The 23,554-nt window shown below is 34.4% G+C and overlaps 1 protein-coding gene and 1 pseudogene across 1 annotated transcript; one reads left to right on the forward strand and one right to left on the reverse strand.

Annotated features, from left to right (window-relative positions):
* Positions 1–275: 275 nt before the first annotated feature.
* On the reverse strand, positions 276–1,246 carry LOC120129096 (uncharacterized protein At4g28440-like). Its single transcript, XM_039146691.1, has 2 exons — positions 893–1,246; positions 276–620 (listed from the first exon to the last, which is right to left on the reverse strand). The coding sequence occupies exons 1-2, from the start codon at positions 1,140–1,142 to the stop codon at positions 418–420; spliced, it is 453 nt and encodes a 150-aa protein (XP_039002622.1). The 5' UTR covers positions 1,143–1,246; the 3' UTR covers positions 276–417.
* Positions 1,247–14,632: 13,386 nt separating this feature from the next.
* On the forward strand, positions 14,633–21,214 carry LOC120129254 (annotated as a pseudogene).
* The last annotated feature ends 2,340 nt before the right edge of the window (positions 21,215–23,554 follow it).

Genomic DNA, 23,554 nt, shown 5'->3' on the forward strand with positions numbered 1-23,554 from the left:
GAAAGGAAGATAGAAATAAAATATGAGAAATACATGACTTGGTTCAAAACATGTATTTTTCAAAGCTTAATCCCCTTTCATTTTTCAACTCCAACAAGCAGTGAATTTGAAAGAAAATTGAATTTTCTTTCAAATTTTACATCCTTCCTACCATGCACAGCACACCAATTAAACCAATTTTGCATCACAAATATGGAAGTCGAAGTGAATAACAGCTTTTTTACTACAATTAATTTTTCCAAAAGTTAAGCTGATCGTTAATAGCATAAACAAGAAGCAAAAGAAAATCCAAATCAACTTCACAATGAGATGTCCAATACTAGTAAGTACTACAGCACTCTCAAAGGACTAATCTTGACACTAAACCAAACCAAAGTATTCACTTCATATATATTCATTCACTCATAAGATCAGCCCCTAATCCATACCCTGATCAGGAACAGTAACAAGCTCATATTCAACTAAAGAAAGATTGTTATCTTCTTTAACCTCAAATTTAGCAGGCTCGGTTACCTCGATCCGTCCCCATTTGTCGATGGCTAGCCTCATTGTAGTTCCCTTGAACATAACAATCTTAGCATTCCGTAAAATCACAGTTGCGCCTTTCATCATAAGATCGACTGCATCAGATGAGTTGAATTTAAGAATTTAATCATCATCAAAATCATGATATGGTAATATGCAAGCATGAAAACACAGAGGCACATCTACAATAAAAACCATTAATATACTACTTTGTTCCAAGATCAACTCCGCTTAACCTTATATACAAATACAACTAATTTCTTTATCAAGTGTTCAATAAAACCCCACAGCAAATGAAATCAATTAAAAAATACAGAGGCTTTAAATTTCAATAACATACATATTGATAAGAGGGGAAAAGGGATACCTTGTTCGTTGCGAGCAGTGAAGATGATGGTGCCGGTCTCATCTCCGACAACGCACTCAGCGATTCTGGCCGGAGGAGCAGGTCGAGATAGGAGAGCACGTGACCTGTTGGGCCTGGAGGAAGTGTTGACAGGAGTCGTCTCTAGCACTTTGACGATCAGAGTGTTTCCGGTCGTACCGGGTTTCAAATCCTCCACTTTCACAAACACCGGCTTTCTCTTAGCTTTCGCCTGTCCAGTCGCGGTCGCCATTTCTTAATCGGAGGATTTAGTTTAGTCTAAAACCCTAGGAATTCGGAGTGATTTTAATGGGATGGGTTTATAAACACGAATTGGGAAGTTCTAGGGTTTTTAAGTTATTTGGGAAATTGGGTGAGCTGCTGTTGATCATTTAATATATATAATGGACGAAAGTTTATTTAGGAGTAGACACGTGTTTAAATTGTATTGGTGTGTACGATAAATAATTTTGGGAAGATTAAACATTTCCCCTTCTCCAAGGTTTCATTTGGGAGTAGCCTTAATATATAGTTAAGTAAATATGTTATCGGTTTTATTATTATTTTTAATAAAATTAGTAAAAAAGTTATCGAAAATATTATTATTTTTGTTGATTTTGTTGTTATTGGGTGTTTTATCGGTTTTGTTAACATATCTGGTAAAACGCTATCGGTTTTGTTATTTTTTCTACCGATTTTGTTATTATTGGCACTTTACCGAAAATGTAAAAAAAATTAATATTTTAGGTAGAAATAATAATGTTTTAGATAATGTTTTTACCTATTTTGTTAAAAAAATAATAACAAAACTGATAACATCTTTCTTTAGTCGGATATTAAGGTTGTCGTACGGTAGAACTTTATTTGATTTGAAAAATTCTAAACAATGAAATAATAATATAAGACTAAAAATGACGCAATTTTATTTTAAAAGGAATTTAATAAAGTAGGTTTAGTGTTATTGATAATATTGAATTAAGTTTAATATATTAAGTTATAAGTATTTTAAAATAATTTAAAATGGTTTAATCGAGTAACTTATGTTGTTGGTAAATATTGATATTTAAATATTGATATTTTTTTAAAGAATATCAATATTTTTAAAATTTATAACATTTCAGATTGCAACCTACTATTCAGATAGAAACAAATTTATTATGTTGTCGTCTAAATGAATAAGGTCACGTCAGCTTAAAATTTGATAACATTTCAATGTACAACCTAAAATGTTAATTATATTCATAACATTGACTGTTTTTAATTTATTTTGTGACCGTTAAAAGGGTAACAATTTAAATTTCAACCATTATTATTATAGTAACATATAACTTTTTTCAGTTTCTAGATAAAAAAATTTGTGTTGTAAATTGATTACATCGATATATTTCTCCAAGTATCGATACTTTCAAATTTTAAAAAAGAAGGAAAACGAAAAGGCTTTAAAAGTATCGAACTTTTCCACATATTTGATACATAGGGAAAAGTATCAAGTATTTATAGATAACATAATCGGTTTAGGGAAGGTAAAGGCCAGGATCAAAGAAGAGAAGAAGGGGTTTTCGTCTTTAGAATCCATTTTCTATATGAGCAATAGACATCAATATTGAAGATCAGAACTAGAATCTCAATTTGAAGAACATAGAGGTATGTTTGTGAAACCCTAGTTTGTAATTTTTCAATTAACGAATTTGGATTTATGGATTAGGGTTTAATTTATAGGGAAAATATGTAATATAATGGATCGATTATTGTTATAGTTTGATTGAATGGAAAATAATTGGGGTTTATAAAACAAGTAGAATGTAACATTATAGGTTGAATGGAAAATATTGGGTTGTAACATTATAGATTGTACATAATCAGTTACTATAATAATCAGATTTGGTTATAATCGGTTATGAAAAACAGTTACATTTACTTTTACAAAATTGTTTATCACACATATATTGTTGAAATCTATATTGTAATTAGGGGTGTTCAAAATCGTATCCCGCATCTTTTGGTACCCGAAATATCAGGTACCTGAAATTTTCGGGTATCAAAATACCGACCCGTGTCCCAACCCATTACATTTGTATCCCATAAGTCGGGTACCTGTATTTCCATGTCACGGGTATCCAATTCATATTTTTTTTCTTTAAATTATAGTATTATTTTAAAAAATTATATAGAAAAATTCTAAATTTCTAAAATTTAAAGGTCTATATATATAATTCACACATAAATTTTAAAAATTCAAATTACATAATTGAAAGAAAATTTATTAAAATTAAAATATAATTAATTTCAATTGTTTCGAAATTAAAATAAATATTTTAAAAATAATTTAGAATGTTAATGTGAAATAATTTAAGAAATTAAGAATATAGAATGTTATGGTGGTAAAATTTAAGAAATTAGGAATTTTGAATGATAGAGTGAATAATTTGAGAATATAAATAAAAATTTAATATCAAATAAAAATAATATAATATATATAATAAACCCGATACCGAGTCGATGGGTACCCGGTTAAGCAAGATTTGTGACCCAGGCCCGACCTTGAAACCCAAAAATTTAGCTGGTTAGGTACCCGACCCAAAAAATCAGGTATTTTCAAAATAATACCTGGTATTTTTTAACCGGGTCGATAGGTTAATGAGTCAAGTCAACCGAGTCGGGTATTTTTTAACACCCTTAATTGTAATGAATGAAAATGAAGAAGAAGATTACAACACGTGGACAAAAAAACGTGTAAGGAAAAATGAATTACATGTCAATTGTTCTTCGTAAAGAAGATTTCGAGGATCAAGAGACTACTAAGAGAGAAAGAAGGTCAAAGCAACCAATGGCCTCATATATGCACTTTTAGTAAGTAACCATGTATTTGTCTAATACTTGTCTGAATAGTGGTTATTGATTAAAATTATTTTAGATGTTTATATTGATGATAAATTTGAAATGTTTACAGTGTGAGTAAATATCGACGGTTGAAGAGAGTTTTCGGTAAAAAGGTTGGTTCTATTTGTATGTAAATTGAATTATGAAGGTTATAGAGAATGATTATTATAAACATTATTGATAAAGAAACATTGATTGCAGGTGAGGAAATAAAAGTCATTTAAATGGAAATTGATGACCGAACAGGAGAAAGAATCTTATGTTCAATTATCGGAGAAATAGAAAGAAGTATATAATGTATAGAGGTTCACATGAAAAGAAGGTATTCGTAATAGAGAAAATAACCTCAGTGACCAAAAATCCCAGATAATATACGATTTTGACCAACTTTTTTTGGATTTGCGAAAATGACCAACAAAATCGCAATGCGATCTCTAATTCGCATTGCGATCTCCAGTATCGCAAATTCGTGTTCCATTTCGCGTTGCGATAGTTGAAAATCGCGTTGCGATTTTCCATTTCGCATTACGATAGTTGAAAATCGCGTTGCGATTTTCCATTTCGCGTTGCGATAGTCTACAGTTGTCGTTGCGATTTTCCAAATTTGTTGCGATAGTCTATAGTTGTCGTTGCGATTTTCCAAATTCGTTGCGATATTTAAAAAAAAAAAGATTTTGTTTCTTAAGAATTTTCTCTAAAAAGATAGTATCCGCGAGGACGTGTCGAAGACACGCATTACCACGACCACGACCACGACCACGAGACGAGATGGCAGCGGCGGCGGCGTGCGAGAGTCCCCCTTGTTCTCTTTCACTCAACAAGGAAGTGCAAAATCCAAGCCTTAAATACCATTCCCAATAGTGTTTTCAATACTATGTGGGATTGAGCATTACCCCACTTTTTCTAATTTTTTACTTTTAACAATGTTTTGAAACAAGTAAAAGTAGTCCTTTAATTTGATGACTTTGCTTGCATATATAGCAACTTACATTCTTAAGAGTAATATACGTAGATATCATGTGTTTAATTTAAGTAGCATAGGTTATCATCATTTCTTCAAGTAAAAGAATACAAACCCGACAGAACCTCCACCAGAACCAATCATACAACGCTTGTGGCAATGAACGTTATTCAACTCTTCAAGCAACAATCTTCACAATAGGATTGGTAATGCTCAATCCCACATAGTATTGGAAATACTATTGGGAATGGTATTTAAGGCTTGGATTTTGCACTTCCTTGTTGAGTGAAAGAGAACAAGGGGACCCTCGCGCGCCGCCGCCGTCGCCGTCTCGTCTCGGGTCAGGTCGGGTCGGGTCGGGTCGGGTCGTGGTCGTGGTCGTGATAATACGTGTCTTCGACACGTCCGCGCGGATACTATCTTTTTAGAGAAAATTCTTAAGAAACAAAATCTTTTTTTTAACTATCGCAACGAATTTGGAAAATCACAACGACAACTGTAGACTATCGCAACGCGAAATGGAAAATCGCAACGCGATTTTCAACTATCGCAACGCGAAATGGAAAATCGCAACGCGAAATGGAAAATCGCAACGCGATTTTCAACTATCGCAACGCGAAATGCAACGCGAATTTGCGATACTGGAGATCGCAATGCGAATTAGAGATCGCATTGCGATTTTGTTGGTCATTTTCGCAAATCCAAAAAAAGTTGGTCAAAATCGTATATTATCTGGGATTTTTGGTCACTGAGGTTATTTTCTCTTCGTAATATGCTCACGATTTAATGAACTTGTAACTTTTTTTATAAAGGTTGTGTAGAACATAACATAACATTTTTTAATAAATGTAGGAAGTCTCGAAAAGATGTAACTTGATAAGAATACATGAATTGATGGAAGAGTTGAAATGAAAAAAAACTAAATTTTGTCAAAGAAATAGAATTTGAGACTTTGATTGAAATAACGACACGACCAATTCATAAGGAGTTATGTCGGGAGTTGATAGTGAATTTTGATTTAGAAAATCGTAGAATTAGGTTCAATGGATATCCATTTCCTCTGGGGTTCAAGAAGTTGTAGCGGTGTTGGGGCTAAAAGATGAAGGGATTTGTGTTTAAGAAGTAGTTGAGAGAGAGGATTGGAAAAAATTTACCAGGATATTAAAGATTAAGGTTACATTAGCCGATGTTGAGGGAGACATAAAAATCTGTAATTGTGATTGGGATCAACCGAAGGCGAAAGTGTTGTTGTGCGTAGTTGGAATATTTCTTTGTCCAATGGGTGATACATGTTCAAGCAAGGACAATTTAAAGTTGTTGTGTGACGAAGGGATGGAGGTCAACTAAATTGGGCGAAATTTGTTGCGAGCAAATTGATCGATGAAATGGTTAGATTTCAAAAGCCCGAAAAACACACATACCTAAAAGGTTGCATTAAAATATTAGAGGTAAATGTGTATTAGCAATGTATTTTGTTATAATACTTATTTAAATAAACTGAATTGTAGCGAAAATAATTAAGTTCATTTTGAATGCAGGTTGTATTGTTTGATTTCTGGTCAAACTCTGCAAGTGTGCCGACTATAAAAAATCGGGATGCCACACATTCTTGGATAGGCAAGGAAGATATGGTTTGAATTATGACAAAGTTGAAATCGAAAAGACCAAAAAGGAAATAAAGTTAATAAAAGTCAGCGTTTGTTATTAAGCATTGAAAAACTATGTTTAATATTGTAATCTAATTTTGAAGGTTCCTCCATTGAAGGAAGAGAACATTGGAGAGAAAGATTTTAGTAAGGGGACTTGTACGAATGAAACATTGATGAAGAAACATGAATTATTTGTGTTTGAGTTGCTACAAATTAAACAAATTATTTCAGAGGTTTTTGAAAGATAAATCAGAATCAATGAAGTGATTGATACCCTCAAGTTTGATGGGAAGGAGTTTGGGGAAAATCTAATATGAAATTGGATGGAGTGGTGAATGGAGTTGATAAATGAGAGGTGAAATATAAGAGATGAAGTGTTGTGTTGGTGAACTTGAAAAAGAGTGTTCATGGGATTGATGAACTGAAAAAGGGTTTAGTGGTAAATAAGTTAGTGAATTGAGGGTAAAAATGAGTGAGATTAAGAGTTTTTCGATCAGTTAAAAATAAATTTGATAATATGAAAATAAAAAACAATAAACGATTGTTCGAATGACTATAGCTAAAGAAGATAATATGAACCAATGAAATACCATCTGATTGGGGAGGTGTCCGCTTCTAAATTTATGACACCTAATATATACATTGATGATGAAATTGATTATGGTTGTGCTGCACCACTGAAAAAACAAAATGTAAGATGAATAATAGTATGTGAAGTTGATATTGTTTCTTGTAGTGTTGTAACTAATATAAATTAAATTTTATAGGTTGTAGGATCTGGGAGAAAGGTTGGTGGTAAGTTGACAACTGTCGTTTTGGATGTCAAAATAATTCATTTTTCTTAATTAATAAGGAAATGCGTAGTATAGAGAAATAAGGGTTGAATCCTCAGGGACTTAGAAAATCACAATTTTATATTTGAATGGTTCTAACCATGCATGAATAGTAAAAAGGGGGTTTGTAATATGACATTTAAATAATAAAAAATGATTAAATAAATAAAAGTGATTAAAGTAAAAATAAGAGGATAATGATTAAGAATAAATACGATAAAACTAGCCTCAAGCCTTGCCTTGACTCAATTTCCTTCTGATCATCGAATAAGATTTTCTCTTCGGGATTCACGTCAGGTTACTTTTTCTACGAGGGCAATCCCCGTGACTCTATCTTGTATACCGAATACCCGAGGCAATCTTTGATTCCGACTTCGGTAATTGATTCTAAAAGCATCAATTGTTGTAGATTAATTTACGTTTAAGTTCGTGGCGACCGACTCGGATTGTTTCTTCAATAACCGTCAATTCTGATCTCAAATCCCTCTTGGTGAAGCTATCTCGCCAAGTGTATTCTCAGGAAGTCGAATTGCTTTCTATAAGCCAAATCTTCCTCTCACACGTTTAATCGCAATAACCTCTTGACCAAAGTCAATATTTGATTTTGAAAACTATTTTGATTTTGAAAAATAAGAGCAGAGATTGAGAGCGATATTCCGAAGATATTAAGGGCTTGTTTCAATTCTCCCGATGTAATTGAGTCATCGCGACAACTCTCGGCTTATGAAAAGTTTAGCTAAGCATAAAAATAGTCATACTTAGCATTTGAAAACAAAGCTTGGAAAATAAAAGGAAAATGAAAAGAACTTGAAAAGTAAAAAGATAAACCTTTTATAAAAACTAGAGAGAAAAGAAGATTGTAATCCGAATGATGAGTTTAGGCTTACCCCAAGTGGGTATTTATAGCCTCTCAAAGCCTAAATGATAAACAAAGAAAACAAATAAAATAATCCTCAAGATAATTGTTTTTTAATTTAAATTCAAACTTAAACTAGTATCTTAATGCAACTCTGCTTGTCAATCTTCCAGAAGACGTGCGGAGAAAGTCTTTTAGAAGTCGTCGGTGACTGAACCTTCTAGAAACTGCCACGTCAGACCGCGTCATACCCATGTCTCCAACCGTGGCCAAATAATAAAAAAATGTAGAATTTGCCCGTTTTGTCACAAATTCTGGAAAGCAATGACCTATACAAAAACAAGTATAACACGACCAATTCAGCGGCAATAATTCCACAAAATCGAAGAAATAACGAGAAAGATTAACGATTTTAAACACTTATCAAATTCCCTCTCACTTATCTCATGCTTGTCCTCAAGTATGATTAATCAAATTTGTCAAAAACACCATTTATCATTCTTTGTCAAGTTTCACATTCAAAGAAAACAAGATAGAGACCACAAGAAATATTCAAGTCAAGACATCAATCCATTGAACATCATCAATTGGAACAAGTCAAGTGTGATCGTAATATCCATTCATTCATTAATCTCAATACTTATAGCTCAAAACCTTACCGGGATTCACTCAAACCACTCTATGTGTTTGGGGTAAAGAAACGCTCAATGTCAGAATCGACATGATATTACCATAGGCCTGTAAGTAAATCAAATCTCCACTACTAATAAGAACAAGATACATAAATCAAAGGGTCTTTTATTTGTTGTAATAGGGTTTAGGTGAAGGTGGGGAAAAGGCTAAATATATGGCTAAATATTCAAGGCAATGAACTAACAAATAATAATCTCAACTCCGTCAAAACATTAAGCACACCAAGATAAAAAGACAATATATCAAACAACAAATTTCTTTTCGAAATGCATTTTTTTTCTCTTTGTTGTTTTTTCCCATTTTCACTTCTTTTTTTTTCTTTGTTTTTTTTCGAACAGCTCTTTTTTTCTTTTTCTTTTCGAAATGTTGCTGTTTTTTTTGGAGCATACATTGGATAATTGCTCACTTGCCCTGAAAAAGGTAGAAAAGAGGGATAAAACAAAAAGGCTTGGGTTTATAAATGTGGTAAAAACAAAGAAATGGAAATGGCTCAAAAGTGGTTAACTAGGAGAAAATAGCATGAGTAGGTAATTTGGGGAAACAGAAAGGTTAATCCTAAGGTGCCCAAATCATTTTTAAGCATCATGTTCATATGTAATCCTGGATTTGTTTGTTGTCTACTTCTTTCTCGAAGTGTTCGTGTGTGGAGTCTCCTAGCGTTGGCTTCAATCTCCGGGTCGTACTCCGCTAATGCTCCCGGATTAGACCTGGTCATAAATTTAAAGCAAACAAAAATTAGTAACTTTGGCGAAGTCCCCGACAACGGTGCCAATTTGACAACTGTCATTTTGGATGTCAAAATAATTCAATTTTCTCAATTAATAAGGAAATATGGGCATTCGCACCTAAATCTACATTCTCGTTTTCGGTAAGTCGCCTTTTATTAGTGCAGAGATCCTTCAAGAACCGGGCATACCTTGGTACTTTCCGAATAACCTCAATGAGAGGTATATTAACTTCTATCTTCCGAAGTACGTCTAATATTTCATTTTCCTCAATTTTTTATCCTTTTTAACTAACCTCGATGGAAAAGGCGGTGGCATGTCATAGGGGGATGGCATCGTGTCTTCCATTTGTTCTTCATCATTCTCTTTCTAGGATCATGCTTCATCTACTTCTTCTTCCCTTTTGGAGTTCGAAGTTTCTTTTTTCTTATGGGATCTTGCGCTTACTTCCTTTGAGTCTGGTTGTTCAACAATTGTACCACTTCGGAGGGTGATGGGGCTAACATTCTCTATTGGATTCGGCTCAGTTTGTGATGATAGCCTCCTTTGTGACTCTAATCTCCATACGGCTTGAGTCAGTTGGCTTATCTGTTTGTATATCTCTTGGAAGTGAGCTTCAGTTCAAGTCTGGAATTTTTCATGGGAAAATGCTAACCTCTCGACAATCGATTCTAATGATGACTTCTGTGGTTGTTGTGGTGGTGGAGGTCTCGCTTGATAGCCTTGATTCAATCTCGGGTTCTGAGCATAACTGAAGTTTGGATGATCCCTCAATCCTAGATATATGTACTATCGTAAGGATTATAAGCTCTTTGGGGAGGTCCCAGAAAGTTTCCAACTGCGTTGACTTAAGCTGCTACGTAGTCTTAAATCAGTGGACAACCGTCTATTGGATGATCAGGTGATGCTCATATTCCACATAATCGGTTTTGTCATGTCTTTCCTGCAACAAGAGAGTTTACGAATTCAGTTAACTTGTCTATTTTATTTTCTAAGAAAGTTGAATTTATCTTATGAACCATTCGAGAAGGTTCATTGTTTGTGTGAAATTGTTGGGAATTTGCTGCCATCGTCGATATAAGTCTCTAACCTCAGTAGGAGTCATATTCATCAAGGCTCCACAACTGGCACCATCGATCATCTTCATTTCCAGGGGAGATAATCCTTCATAAAAGTATTGAAAGAGTGTTTGTTCGGTTAACCCATGTTGTGGGCAACTAGAACATAACTTCTTAAACCACTCCCAGTAGTCGTAAAGTGACTCTCCATCAAGCTGCTTGATTCCAAGTATTCGCCTTTGTAGTTCACTTACTTTCGTCGCAGGAAAAAACCTGTCAAGAAAAAGACTAGTCATTTGAGCCCATGTAGTAACAGAATTAGGAGGAAGATAAATTAACCACTCCTTAGCCGAATCGGCTAAGGAAAACGGAAAAACTCTAAGTTTTATTTGGTCATCGATTACTCCCTATGATCTCATGCTGGAGCAGACCATATGAAATTCCTTGAGATGTTTGTGTGGATTCTCATTTGGCAATCAGCGGAATGTAGAGAGGAGATGAATAAGGCCGGTTTTCAACTGGTACGGAGTTTCGCCTTGAGGAAAATCAATACACATAGGCCCTTGCTCAGTAGGAGTCGCGACTAACTCCCAGATAGTAAGACCGGCCATCTGATTTATATTACCTGAATTCGAATCTTCTTCTGGATTTGTTTGTTGTCTCCTTCTTTCCCTAAGTGTTTGTGCGTGGAGTCTCCTAGATTTGGCTTCAATCTCCGGGTCGTATTCCACTAATGCTCCCGGATTAGAACTGGTCGTAAATCAAAAGCAAACAAAAATTAGTAACTTTGGCGAAGTCCCCGACAACGGCGCCAATTTGACAACTGTCATTTTGGATGTCAAAATAATTCTTTTTTCTCAATTAATAAGGAAATGCGTAGTATAGAGAAATAAGGGTCGAATCCTCAGGGACTTAGAAAATCACAATTTTATGTTTGAATGGTTCTAACCAGGCATGAATAGTAAAAAGGGAGTTTGCAATATGAGATTTAAATAGTAAAAAAATGATTAAATAAATAAAAGTGATTAAAGTAAAAATAAAATGATAATAATTGAGAATAAATACGGTAAAACTAGCCTCAAGCCTTGCTTTGACTCAATTTCCTTCTGATCATCGAATAAGATTTTCTCTTCGGGATTCACGTCGGTTACTTTGTCTACGAGGGCAATCCCCGTGACTCTATCTTGTATACCGAATACCCAAGGCAATCTTTGATTCCGGCTTCGGTAATTGATTCTAACAACATCAATTGTTGTAGATCAATTTTCGCTCAAGTTCGTGGCGACCGACTCTGTTGTTGCTTCAATAACCGTCAATTCCAATCTCAAATCCCTCTTGGCGAAGCTATCTCACCAAGTGTGTTCTTAGGAAGTTGAATTGCTTTCTATAAGCCGAATCTTCCTCCCACACGTTTAATCGCAACAACCTCTTAACCAAAATCAATCTTTGATTTTGAAAACTGTTTTGATTTTGAAAAATAAGTGCAGAGATTGATAGAGATATTCCGAAGATAGTAAGGGCATGTTTTAATTCTCCCGATGGAATTGATTCATCACGACAACTCTCAGCTTGTGAAAAGTTTAGCTAAGCATGACAAAAGTCATACTTAGCATTTGAAAACAAAGCTTGGAAAATAAAAGAAAAATGAAAAGAACTTGAAAAGTAAAAAGAGAAAGCTTTTATAAAAACTAGAGAGAAAAGAAGATTGTAATCCGAATAACGAGTTTAGGCTTACACCAAGTGGGTATTTATTGCCTCTCAAAGCCTAAAGGATAAACAAAGAAAACAAATAAAATAATAAGATAATTATTTTTAATTTAAATTAAAACTTAAACTAGTCTCCTAATGCAACTATGCTTGTCAATCTTCCAGAAGGCGTGCGGAGAAAGTCTTCTAGAAGTCGTCGTTGACTGGACCTTCTAAAAACTGCCACGCCAGACCGCGTCATGCCCAGAGTCATGTCCACGTCTCCAGCCGTGATCAAATAATAAAAAATGCAGAATTCACCCGTTTTGTCACAAATTATGGAAAGCAAGGACCTGTACAAAAATAAGTATAACACGACCAATTCAACGGTAATAATTCCACAAAACTGAAGAAATAACGAGCAAAGATTAGCGATTTTAAACACTCATCATAAGCAATTGTTGTTAGAGTGGAAAGATGAAAAATCCGTTAGAAATTAAAATGATCCGTAAAAAGGTTATGTTGAGACATGAATTGTTAGTGACAAGCAATTGTGGGTTAATATTTGTTTGGTACATAAACGGAAAAAATATTTGTGTGCTTCATTAATTGTATTGTTGATGAATATTTGTATTTGTATTTTTTTTTTGTTTCTAATGTCGCAAGTTAAAGTCCCAATAAAGACTGAGAATACAAAATATGTGTATTGTGATTATATTTGAAATAGTGACTTGTCAAAGAAGTAAGTATTATATATTGAGGTCATTTGTGAAATTATTTATGATTTGTCTAAATATATCAAAACATACTTTTTACTCAGCGACATTATTGTCTAATTTGACAAGCAACACATAATAGTAGAGGACACGAACACATTAAAACCAAAAGAATGAGTTGTCGTAGAGGTTAGTTGAAAACAATAGATTAAATTTTTTATTTTGTGTAAATTGATATTGATATGCAAATTATTAATAATTTTTTAATTAACTTTGTTAGGTTATTTATATAGTCGGGTGGACTGTGGTGTGAGAAACTAATGGGAGTTCATCAAAGATTGCATTCTTTCCTCCACCTGATTCGATTTGATTTGAAAAATATATATTTTCTACCCGACTCAAAATGACCCGATTTTTTAAGATAAAATCTAAACTCGACTCGACCCGACCTGAAATGATATATTTATTAAAAAATATAATTTTTATTCAATAAAAATAGGGATTTAATTGAGAAATAATATATAGATGAGTATTATTGTAATTATCCCTAAATATATAAGGTAAAATTATATTTTTTCGAGCCAGATAGAATATTTTTCACCCTAAACTCAAATCGACTAGAGCATAACCTCTAAAAAAACTGACCCGACCCGATTCAAATCTATTTTTTTTATAAAAAAAACCGATCGTGTTGGCTAGTGGATTATGGATTATGGATTATGGATTATGGATTATGGCTAGTGAATTATGGATTTAAGAGTTTCCGAATATGACAGGTTATTTTGTCCATTATTTCCAATACATTAATCATTATCCTACATGTTTGTAAGATCTGCCCATAGATTATGTAAATCATTATTATGAATAGCGATGGCGATTAAATTCGTATTGGATAAGAATCCAGTGATTGTAGCTTGCAGCAGCACAGAGGCTGAATTTATAACCCTTCACGGGGAACTTGTGAGCTTATTTGGTAAAGGCTAATGGCAGAACAGAATGTTCCCAATACAGGGTCTATGAAGCTCTCTAATGACATTAAAGCAACCATAAGTATTGCGCATATTCCAGTTCATCATGACTGAACAAAACATATTGACATCTTATCAAAGGAAAAAAATATTAGATGGGGTAATTTGCTTGACCAATGTGCCTAGACAACAATATGTAGCATATGTCCTTAGAAAAGGACTTCCTAGACCTATTTCTGAAGTGCCGGAAATGGTCAGCTTGGGGGAGGGGGGCGTTGACAGTTCATCAATTTATTAATTTCCATATTTATAGGAGTTAGATTAGGAATATTATTTTACTTTTATTTTTCTCAGTGTCAATACCTTATTTGTTGCTATCTAGTCTGTAGTACTTCACAGATTCTAAGCATTAGAATAAGATAGTTTCTTGTATATAGCAGGCCTAGATTTTTTTCAAAGAAACATAAAAGTGAATTTCCAAAACGACAGAAATAACACAGTCCAAGAATTCCACTAGGAAAGCCTAAACCACCACAAAGCAAGAAAGTCAATAACTATGGAAAAAAACAGAGGGCAACGTTACAAAAAAAGTAGTATATTCGATACTACAAGAAATTAATGTCATGCATAAAAGAAAGATGTATACTGAGGAGAACTCGAAAGCAAATGGATATATCCTTAACAACTGGGAAACACAATCAACCCACTGCAAAACAACATGGAATTAAAAAATATTGTATACAGACAAGGGGATGAGTATTCAGAGCCGGTGAGTCCCACCGGACAGCATTTGAACAGCTTGGTGCTCTCCATTTGCGTTCTCACCGTTTTGGACTCCGAAATCGCTATCAATGATTCTCTGACCTTGTCTTTGCTTCGAGATGTCTTCCTTACGATCAATCCTCGCTTCTCCTCCGTCATGGTATATGTATATGTATATGTATATGTATATGTATATGTATATGTATATGTATATGTATATGTATATGTATATGTATATATGTATTGTATATGTATATATGTATATATATGTATATGTATATGTATGTATATGTATATATATATATGTATATGTATATGTATATGTATATGTATGTATATGTATATGTATATGTATGTATATGTATATGTATATGTATATGTATATGTATATGTATATGTATATGTTTACATATGATTAGTCCTCTTTCAATGGAGTTAACTATTGAGCTGATCATGAGAAACAACAGGTTAATGATGAGAATGGCGTAAAACAATGGAAGAAGGTTGAAGTAAAGCTGGAAGATCATGTAAATATCCCAGTTTTCCCTCCTGGATTATCTCCTGAATCTTACGACACTCATCTAAGCGACTATCTGTCCAAGATTGCAATGGAACAGCTCCCTCATAACCGGCCGCTCTGGAACATTCATATCATCAAGTACCCGACAAACAACGCGGCTGGTAATCTAATATTCAAGCTCCATCATTCACTTGGTGACGGCTACTCTCTCATGGGCGCTTTTCCTTCTTGTCTGCAACAACAAAGAGCTGACAATCCCACAGTTCCATTGACATTTCCTTCACGTGGTTCTGCCCCAACCACAAAACTTCCTCTCGAGAGCAACAACATTCTCAGCAAAATTCCCAAACTTTACGATTTGCTTTCAACACTATCGGATTTCGGGTGGAGCCTGTTGAAAAAACACTTACGTTGAAGATGATGAGAGTATGATAAGATCTGGGATCCCGTGGTCGAGTTCAAGCCACTTGTAATTTCAACAATTTCATTTTCACTTGATCGCATCAAACAAATCAAGACCAAGCTTGGAGTGGTATGTTTCTGGTACTAACTACCAAGTACTATCTCACTATCTCAGTAAGCTTTTGTTTGTATAACTCACTTCCTTTCTCTTTTGGGGACAATAATAGAAGATAATGATGTAATTATGGGAATAATTTTCCTTGGGACTCGATCATACATGAAAGGAACAGTTGGAGAAAGCAGTAATGAACTTTCAACAATACTTGTGCTGCTGAATACAAGGGGCATTCGAGAGTACAAGTTGGTGAAGGAGATGCTCGAACCAGGTGCAGACAAAGCATGGGGAAACCAGTTCTCGTTCTTGCATGTTTCATTACCAGAACTAAACAGTGTTGAATACTGCAATCCGCTTATTTGTTCAGAAAACACACAAGCTTATGCAGAGAATGCGAAACTCGGGTGATGTCTTTCCTACTGGTCGCTTTCTAGAGTGTTTGAGGAAATATAGAGGCCCATAGGTATATTCTTGTGAGTTTAACTTGAATCTGAGGTTTTATGTAAATATAATGATAGATCGTATGTAACAGGCAGCAGCCAAATACATCCACAGCACATTAATGAACTACAGCTTGGAAATCACGAATCTGATTGGACCGGTGGAATAAATGGCGGTGGCCAATCATCCAGTCAAAAGCTTGTATTTTATGGTGGCTGGGTCGCCTCAGGTTTGTTTTACAAATTTTGCTAAAACTTATGTATTATATATATATGTGTTACAAAATAAGATTTCTATAAAACAAAATCATTAGTATTGGTTAATAGATAATAATGAAATAATAGGAGAAATAGAATGTTTTCTTGTATCTTTGTGGAAGTTACTACCAATAATTTTGTTCGAATAGGTGTAATCTTGAAAATGAACATTGCTTCTCAATATTAACACAATTTTTCAAATTTCGTACATCTAAAGCGAGGAAATGTTTTTTTTTTGAATAATTCATTTTTAATACCCAAGAACAGAACCTGTTACAAAAAACATCAGCGTTCTGATACAAAGATCAACCTACTTACAAAAAGAATCAAGATCATAATATATCCCAATGCTCACATAGAGTAATATTAACATTATCATTCATATTTATATTTTTATCCCTCAATTGCAATATAACTATATCCTTAATGGCATGAAAAAAGTCTTGAGAATTTCTGGATCGGCCTTGGAACAGTCGTTTGTTTGGTTCATCCCATAGAATATAGATAAGAGCAGTAAGGGCGAGCTTCATGATCGAAGTTAGTAATGATTTTCCTTTCCATGTAGAGCATGCCCACACAATAAGAGCATCCCAAGAGCGAATATTAAATTGCAGACCAGAGTGGGTGAAAACAACATTCCTTAATTGATCAACCATAGGGCATTGGATGAACAAATGCTCCCTTGTTTCACAAGGATCATCGCAGAATAGCCATTGGCAGTCATTGATAAGCCCCATACGATGAAGTCTATCTTTTGTAGCAAGTCTATCAAGTAATACCATCCATGTAATCAAACTGATTTTGGGAATATGAAGAGGGAGCCATATAATTTTCTGCCATGGAACTTGAGGTCGTCTATCTCGAAAAGCATCCTAGATATCATTCACTTTCACTGCTCCAACAGTTAGAATGGGGTAAGCCACGGATCTAAGTTTGAAAATTCTCCTTAGGCTCCAACTATAAGAAGATCGAATGTCAACATTCCAAAAATCATTGTCTTTGAGGACATAATATTTTATCCAAGCAACCCATAAAGAATTTTTTAATTAAGAGGATCATACAAGCTTTGTTCTAGGTCTTCAAGTCTTTAATTCCTAGCCCTTCTTCAGATTTCAGGAAACAAACATTCTGCCAACTCACTTTAGCACCAGTTGCAGATTTATCAGCCCCTTTCCAGAAGAAGTGTGAACAGAGCTGCTCAACCTTGTTTAACACCGAATGAGGCATGAAAATTTGTCTGCACCAGTAGTTTGTAATACTAAACAAAACAACTTTAATTAGTTCAAGTCTTCCTGCATAGCTAAGAGATTTAGCAGACCAATGGTTCAGCCTTGCTCTAATATTATCAATGAGTGCCACACAATCCTTTTCTGTGATTTTTCTAAAGACCAGTGGGATTCCTAAATACCTCACAGGTAGACTATCGTTTTTAAAACCATTGATCAATTGAATTTCCTCTAGAGTAGAAGAATGCATTCCAGCAGCATAAAAGTCACATTTAGAGGCATTAAGCTTGAGTCCATACATCTCATAAAATAGATCTAAGATACTAGTGACCCCAATAACATATTCAACATAACCTTTGCAAAAAATTAAGAGATCGTCTGCCAAAGAAAGGTGAGTAAGGCCTATTCTTTTGCATTTTGGATGATACCCAAAGACACCTCTAACAACTGCTAAATTGAGAAGTCTAGAGAGGACATTCATTGAAAGAACAAATAATAAAGGGGAAAGGGGGTCACCTTGCCTAATTCCTTTAGCTCCCTTAAAAAAAACCAATTAACCTCCCATTGAAGGAGATAGAGTACCTTGTTGTAGAGAAGCAAAGCTCAATCCAGATAATGAAGATTCTAGGCAGTCCAATAGCTTTAAGAATGGCAGAAATGAAGTCCCAATTTAGAGTATCAAAAACCTTGTGAATATCAATCTTTAGAGAGCATCTTGGAGAGATGTTTTTCCTATTGTACCCTCTAACCAATTCTTGGGCAAGACGAGTATTATCTTCTCCTATGATATGTCAAACTTTTTTTGAAAAAGAAAGGAGTGCGGTCATTAGGGTCAGGAGACTTGTCATTTCCTTCGACAAATTTTTTTCGAAAAGAAAATAATTGAATCATCAAATTGTATATCAATTAAGGAGATGGACTATTCCTTTTATATGAGTAGTAGAATGGTAAAATCATCAAATGATAATTACCAACTCTAATCACTTACTAAATATGGATAACAAACTTTTCATGATTAGTCTCCATTATTTGTCTTACGATATATAGATACATTAATGGAGATTTTGCATTTTGCAAAGTTAGTTGACAACAATGGTGAGTTACATGGGAAAGTTGAGGGCTGCAATTGGAACCGAGAAAGACTACATTGATCCCGAAAAGCTGAAGTCATCTATTGATAACGCCTTTCTGATGATAATGGAGGTTGCTTAATCAAAACAAGTAGTATCAAAACTTCTAAACACATTGTCCTAAAAGTTTCAAAACTTTCTTGATAAGTACTAAAATTTATTGTTCTCTAAATATCGAAATTTCAAAACTTATAACCCTTTTAAGTTTTCTGAAGTTAGAATGCTAAAGATGCAAAAATATAGTACAGGCCAAGAAAATTAGTGAATAAGATGAAATTTATCTAAATATTAGGTGATTATATGAATAATTTACTATTAATGTCGCTAGGATCTTAATTCTCTAGTGACTAAAATAAATAAGTTCTTGAACCAATGGTAGAAGGTAGAAGGTAGAAGGTAGAAGGTAGAAGGTAGAAGGTAGAAGGTAGAAGGTAGAAGGTAGAAGGTAGAAGGGAGAAGGGAGAAGGGACTTGTGGAAGCCATGACCTCCGTTCAAAAATATTTGAACAAAGAAATATCATCGGTGTTATTGAAAATATAAAAGCAAAACCTGTCAAAGTCGTGACTGGACAGAATCCCCAAATAATAAAAGACAAGGGGGGACCACTCAGAATGTCTGTTGAGTGTCCCAACGCCTAAAAGAAAAACACGAAAACAGAAGAATCAAAAAATAATCACCAATCATTTCATCTTCTCCAAAGAACATAATCTTTTATGCGACCATAGAGAAGGTAAGTCAAATTTTAGATCGAAACCTTCAACGCCTTCCTTTCTCAAAACATCTGACTGTAGTGGGTGTATCCATCTTGAGTCCTCCGCCACTTGAGCCATCGTTCTCCTCGGTGCTTCTTCTACCCAGAAACGATCGAGCAAACCGACCGAGATGTCCATTGCCAAACAGTGGCCCTTCTTGTTTCTCGCTCTGGGGATGAAGCATAACTGATATGCATGCATCGATTCGCATTCTTCTGAGCCTCCCATATCAAAGTGCTAATCTCCAACAGATATCGACCCTATGATACTGATTTCAGCATCACCGTTCTCGAGTTCTCCTCAACAATAACTTCCTGAAAACCCATATCTGTGGCAAATTGGAGGGCATGAATCGTCGCCGTAGCTTCAACTACAAAAATCGAGGTAACTCTTCCTAATTGTTGTCTGAACGCTCCTAAAATTGTATCATTTTCATCTCTTAGAACATCTCATGACCAGTCAGTTTGCTCTCTTACGAGGAAACCTGCATCAAAGTTTGCTTTTATTGACGAGGAAGAGGAGGAGATCACCTCACCGTGGACGAATCTCCCGGAGAAACTACTATTTGAACTGCAGCTGTGTTACTGTAAGATAATGATGTCACATCAATATTAAAGAAATATTAAATCAATATCATTGTTAATTTTAATAATTAATAATTAAAACAGAATCAAAATATATTATTGAGTATGATTTAAAAAAAATAATGAATAATCATAATATAATTTACGTTATAAGTTATAACGCTCGACAAAAGATCGAGCACGAGAAATAATGAAAACAGTGGCCATCCAATTAATGACCCAATTTATTTCCACACAATTATCCTGTCTTGTTTGTCTTGGGGCAAATTTAGTGCTTTTCCCATTTTACGATTTCCAAGAAAAATACATTATAGATATTATAATAGTTGACATGTACCAAAGCAAAAATAAATAAATGAATGTATATGAAAATATAATATTACAAGGGTATGCTAGGAGGACCCTTTCTCTTAGGTGTGCCATTAAGATCGATCTTCATAAGGTGTTTGATTTTATCTATTGACAGTTTTTGTTGATGGTCTTGGAAATCATGGGTGTGTCATCTTGTTTTCGGAGTTGGATTGAGGCTTGTGTTACTACTTCAAGGTTTTATGTTTTCTTCGATGGTAGCTGGTTGGTCTCTTTAAAGGTGAGAAAAGAGTCATGCAGGGAGACCTTTTGTCCCCTTATCTGTTCATTCTGGGGATGAATGTTTTATCTACACTTTTGGATAAGGCTGCTTTGAAGGGTATCTTAAGGTTTCATTCGAAGTGTAGGGAGGTAAACCTTACTCACCTTTGTTTTGCTGATGATTTATTAATTTTCTGCCATGGCCCCATTGACTCGGTATTGGGTGTTTTGAGTGTCTAGGAATTGTTTTATGGTTTGAAATTGAATGCTGAGAAGACTGAGATGTTTACTTGTGACGTGATTGAGGCCCAAATCAGTTCAATCCAGGTTGCTATTGGGTTTAAAATTGGGCACTTACCAGTTCGATATTTGGGAGTGTCTTTGGTCACAAGGAAATTGTCCGATAAGGATTACGTTGCTTTGGTGGACAGAATTAAAGCAAAATTAGGACAATGGTCTTGTAAGAATCTTAGTTATGTTGATCAATTGCAGTTAATTAAAGTTGTTCTTTGTAGTATGGTGAATCATTGGAGTAGGTAGCTGTTTTTGCCCAAGTCTACGATCTCTAAAATTGAGCAACTGTTCATAAGATTTTTTTGGCATGGCAGTGACTGTTTTGTTGGTGGGGCTTGGGTTAGTTGGGCCAATGTTTGTGCTGTGAAATCTGAGGGGGGTTTGGGCTTTAAGAGTTTTCTTGGTTGGAACAAGGCTTGCTGCTTATACTGATTAAGAAGGTCCTTGCGGGTGATGGCTCTCTTTGGGTGGCCTAGATTGGGGCATATGTTTTTAAAGGTGTGAATTTTAGGTATGTTGTTTACAAGACTTTGTTTAGTTGGATTATGAGGAAATTGTTGAGATTGAGGGAGGATGTTGGGGTCTTGTTTGATGGTGTTTGAAGATACTAATTTTTTACCCATATGATTATTATTATTATTATTATTATTATTATTATTATTATTATTATTATCATTATTATTATTATTATTAAATATATATTAAACATATATATATAAATAATAATTACAAACCAATTACAACTGGACCGGCCCAGTTACAAACAAACCAGAACCGGTCCAAATCAAACCAGAAACCCTAAACATTTAGGTTTCCAGTTAGGGTTTCCTAACCCTAATCTAAACCAGCTGCCATCTTCAATCCCAGCCGTTGGATCTGGTTTGATCCAACGGTCCACAGTTTGCCAGAGGAAACCCTAGGGTATCTATACCCTAGGGACACGTCCCAGCGCCGCCGCTGCTGCTTCCAGAAGCCTTCACCGCCACACCAACGTTCCAGCCTCCACCACGTCTACCAAAGAGTCCAGAAGGCCGGCCGTAGCCGCACACGTCTTCCCCAAACGGTGAGTCACCACTGGGAGTCCGGTGACTCACCAAAGGGCATTCTTCGGACCGGTCCGACGGCTACAACGGTGGTGGCTATAAAAACCACCACCCCAACCTGAAAAAAAAAAACGGAGACAGAATCGGAGAGAAAAAAAAAACAGAGAGAAAGAAAAAAAAACAACTAAACCAACGATCTCAGTCAGCATCAACGCAGCAAGGAAAAAAAAAGAGAAGAGAGGAAAGAAGCTTACCCTATCATCGGAGAACCCCAACCGTCGCCGGATACAACAAAAACCGAAGGTATATTTGTAGATCTGCTCCGATTGGGAGCTTTTTAAGGAAAAAGAACACCATAAACGGTTTTAGACCGTCCCGATCTATATTCTGGTAGATTTTTGTAATTTCCGGCCACCATTAACGGTGGCCGACAGCGGTGGTCGGAGCCGATAGCGGTGGCTGACCGGGAAGACTTCTCTCAGTTTAGAGAGAAGCCAGAGAATTCTTCTCTCTGTTTGAGAGAAAGAAAAAAAGAAAAAGAAGAAATGAGATAGCTGGCCCTTCGGGCCAGCCGGTTTGGACCATATATAGTCCTTCCCAAACGACGTCGTTTCGGGAAGGACTATGCGCGTAATTATAAAATAGTTAAACCCTGTCCGCAGTCCTCCGAACTTGTAAACTTTACATTTTAGTCACTAAATTGAATTTATAATATTTTTAATTCAGTCTTCGAATTTTAATTTCTTTTATTTTAGTCCTTCATATTAAAATAATATATTTAGGATAAATTACAGATTTAATCCATTAATTTTAATAAATAATATTTTAATCCTTAGTTTATATTTTTAATTTATTTTATTATAATATCCGAATTTTAGATCATTTTATTTTAGTCACTAAATTATTAAATAAAGAAATAACATATTTAATCCCTATAATTTTGATTAATTATGAATTAGATTTTTAATTTTATTTTTACTATAATTTAGTCCGTTATTTTATATGTCTTCATTTATTTTATTGTTTTTAAATATATTGTTTTAATAGTATTTTTATTTTTATTTTATTATATTATATTATTAATATTTTTATATATTCATAAATATATATAATAAATAGTAATTTTAAATATTTATTTTTAATATCGAAGAAAAGGACAGTCTTAATACAACTGGATGTCCTATTCTGATATTTTAAAATTAAAAAGTAAACAATATTATTTAAATTAATATTTATCAATATCAAAGAAAAGAGCTGTCTTAAGGCACCTAGAAGTTCTTTTTTGATATTTTTAAAATATTTTTTTAATTTTGAAATAATAGAATTATAAATTAAATATATTTTTGAATTTTTAAAATTTTAATAATAGAGACAATTTATAATTAAAAAGTACCAATTTTGGGCGTTGTAGGGGTGCTAATCCTTCCCTAAACGTAACCGACCACGAATCCCTTTTTATTATTAAAAAGAACGAATTTTTGGTTAAAACGCAGATCAGTTTATCTTTTAATTGATGTTTTCTTAAAAACTCTTTCAAAAGATA

The sequence above is a fragment of the Hibiscus syriacus genome, unplaced genomic scaffold (genome assembly GCF_006381635.1).
Source record: "Hibiscus syriacus cultivar Baekdansim isolate YM2019G1 unplaced genomic scaffold, ASM638163v2 tig00110483_pilon, whole genome shotgun sequence".
NCBI classification, from domain to species: domain Eukaryota; kingdom Viridiplantae; phylum Streptophyta; class Magnoliopsida; order Malvales; family Malvaceae; genus Hibiscus; species Hibiscus syriacus.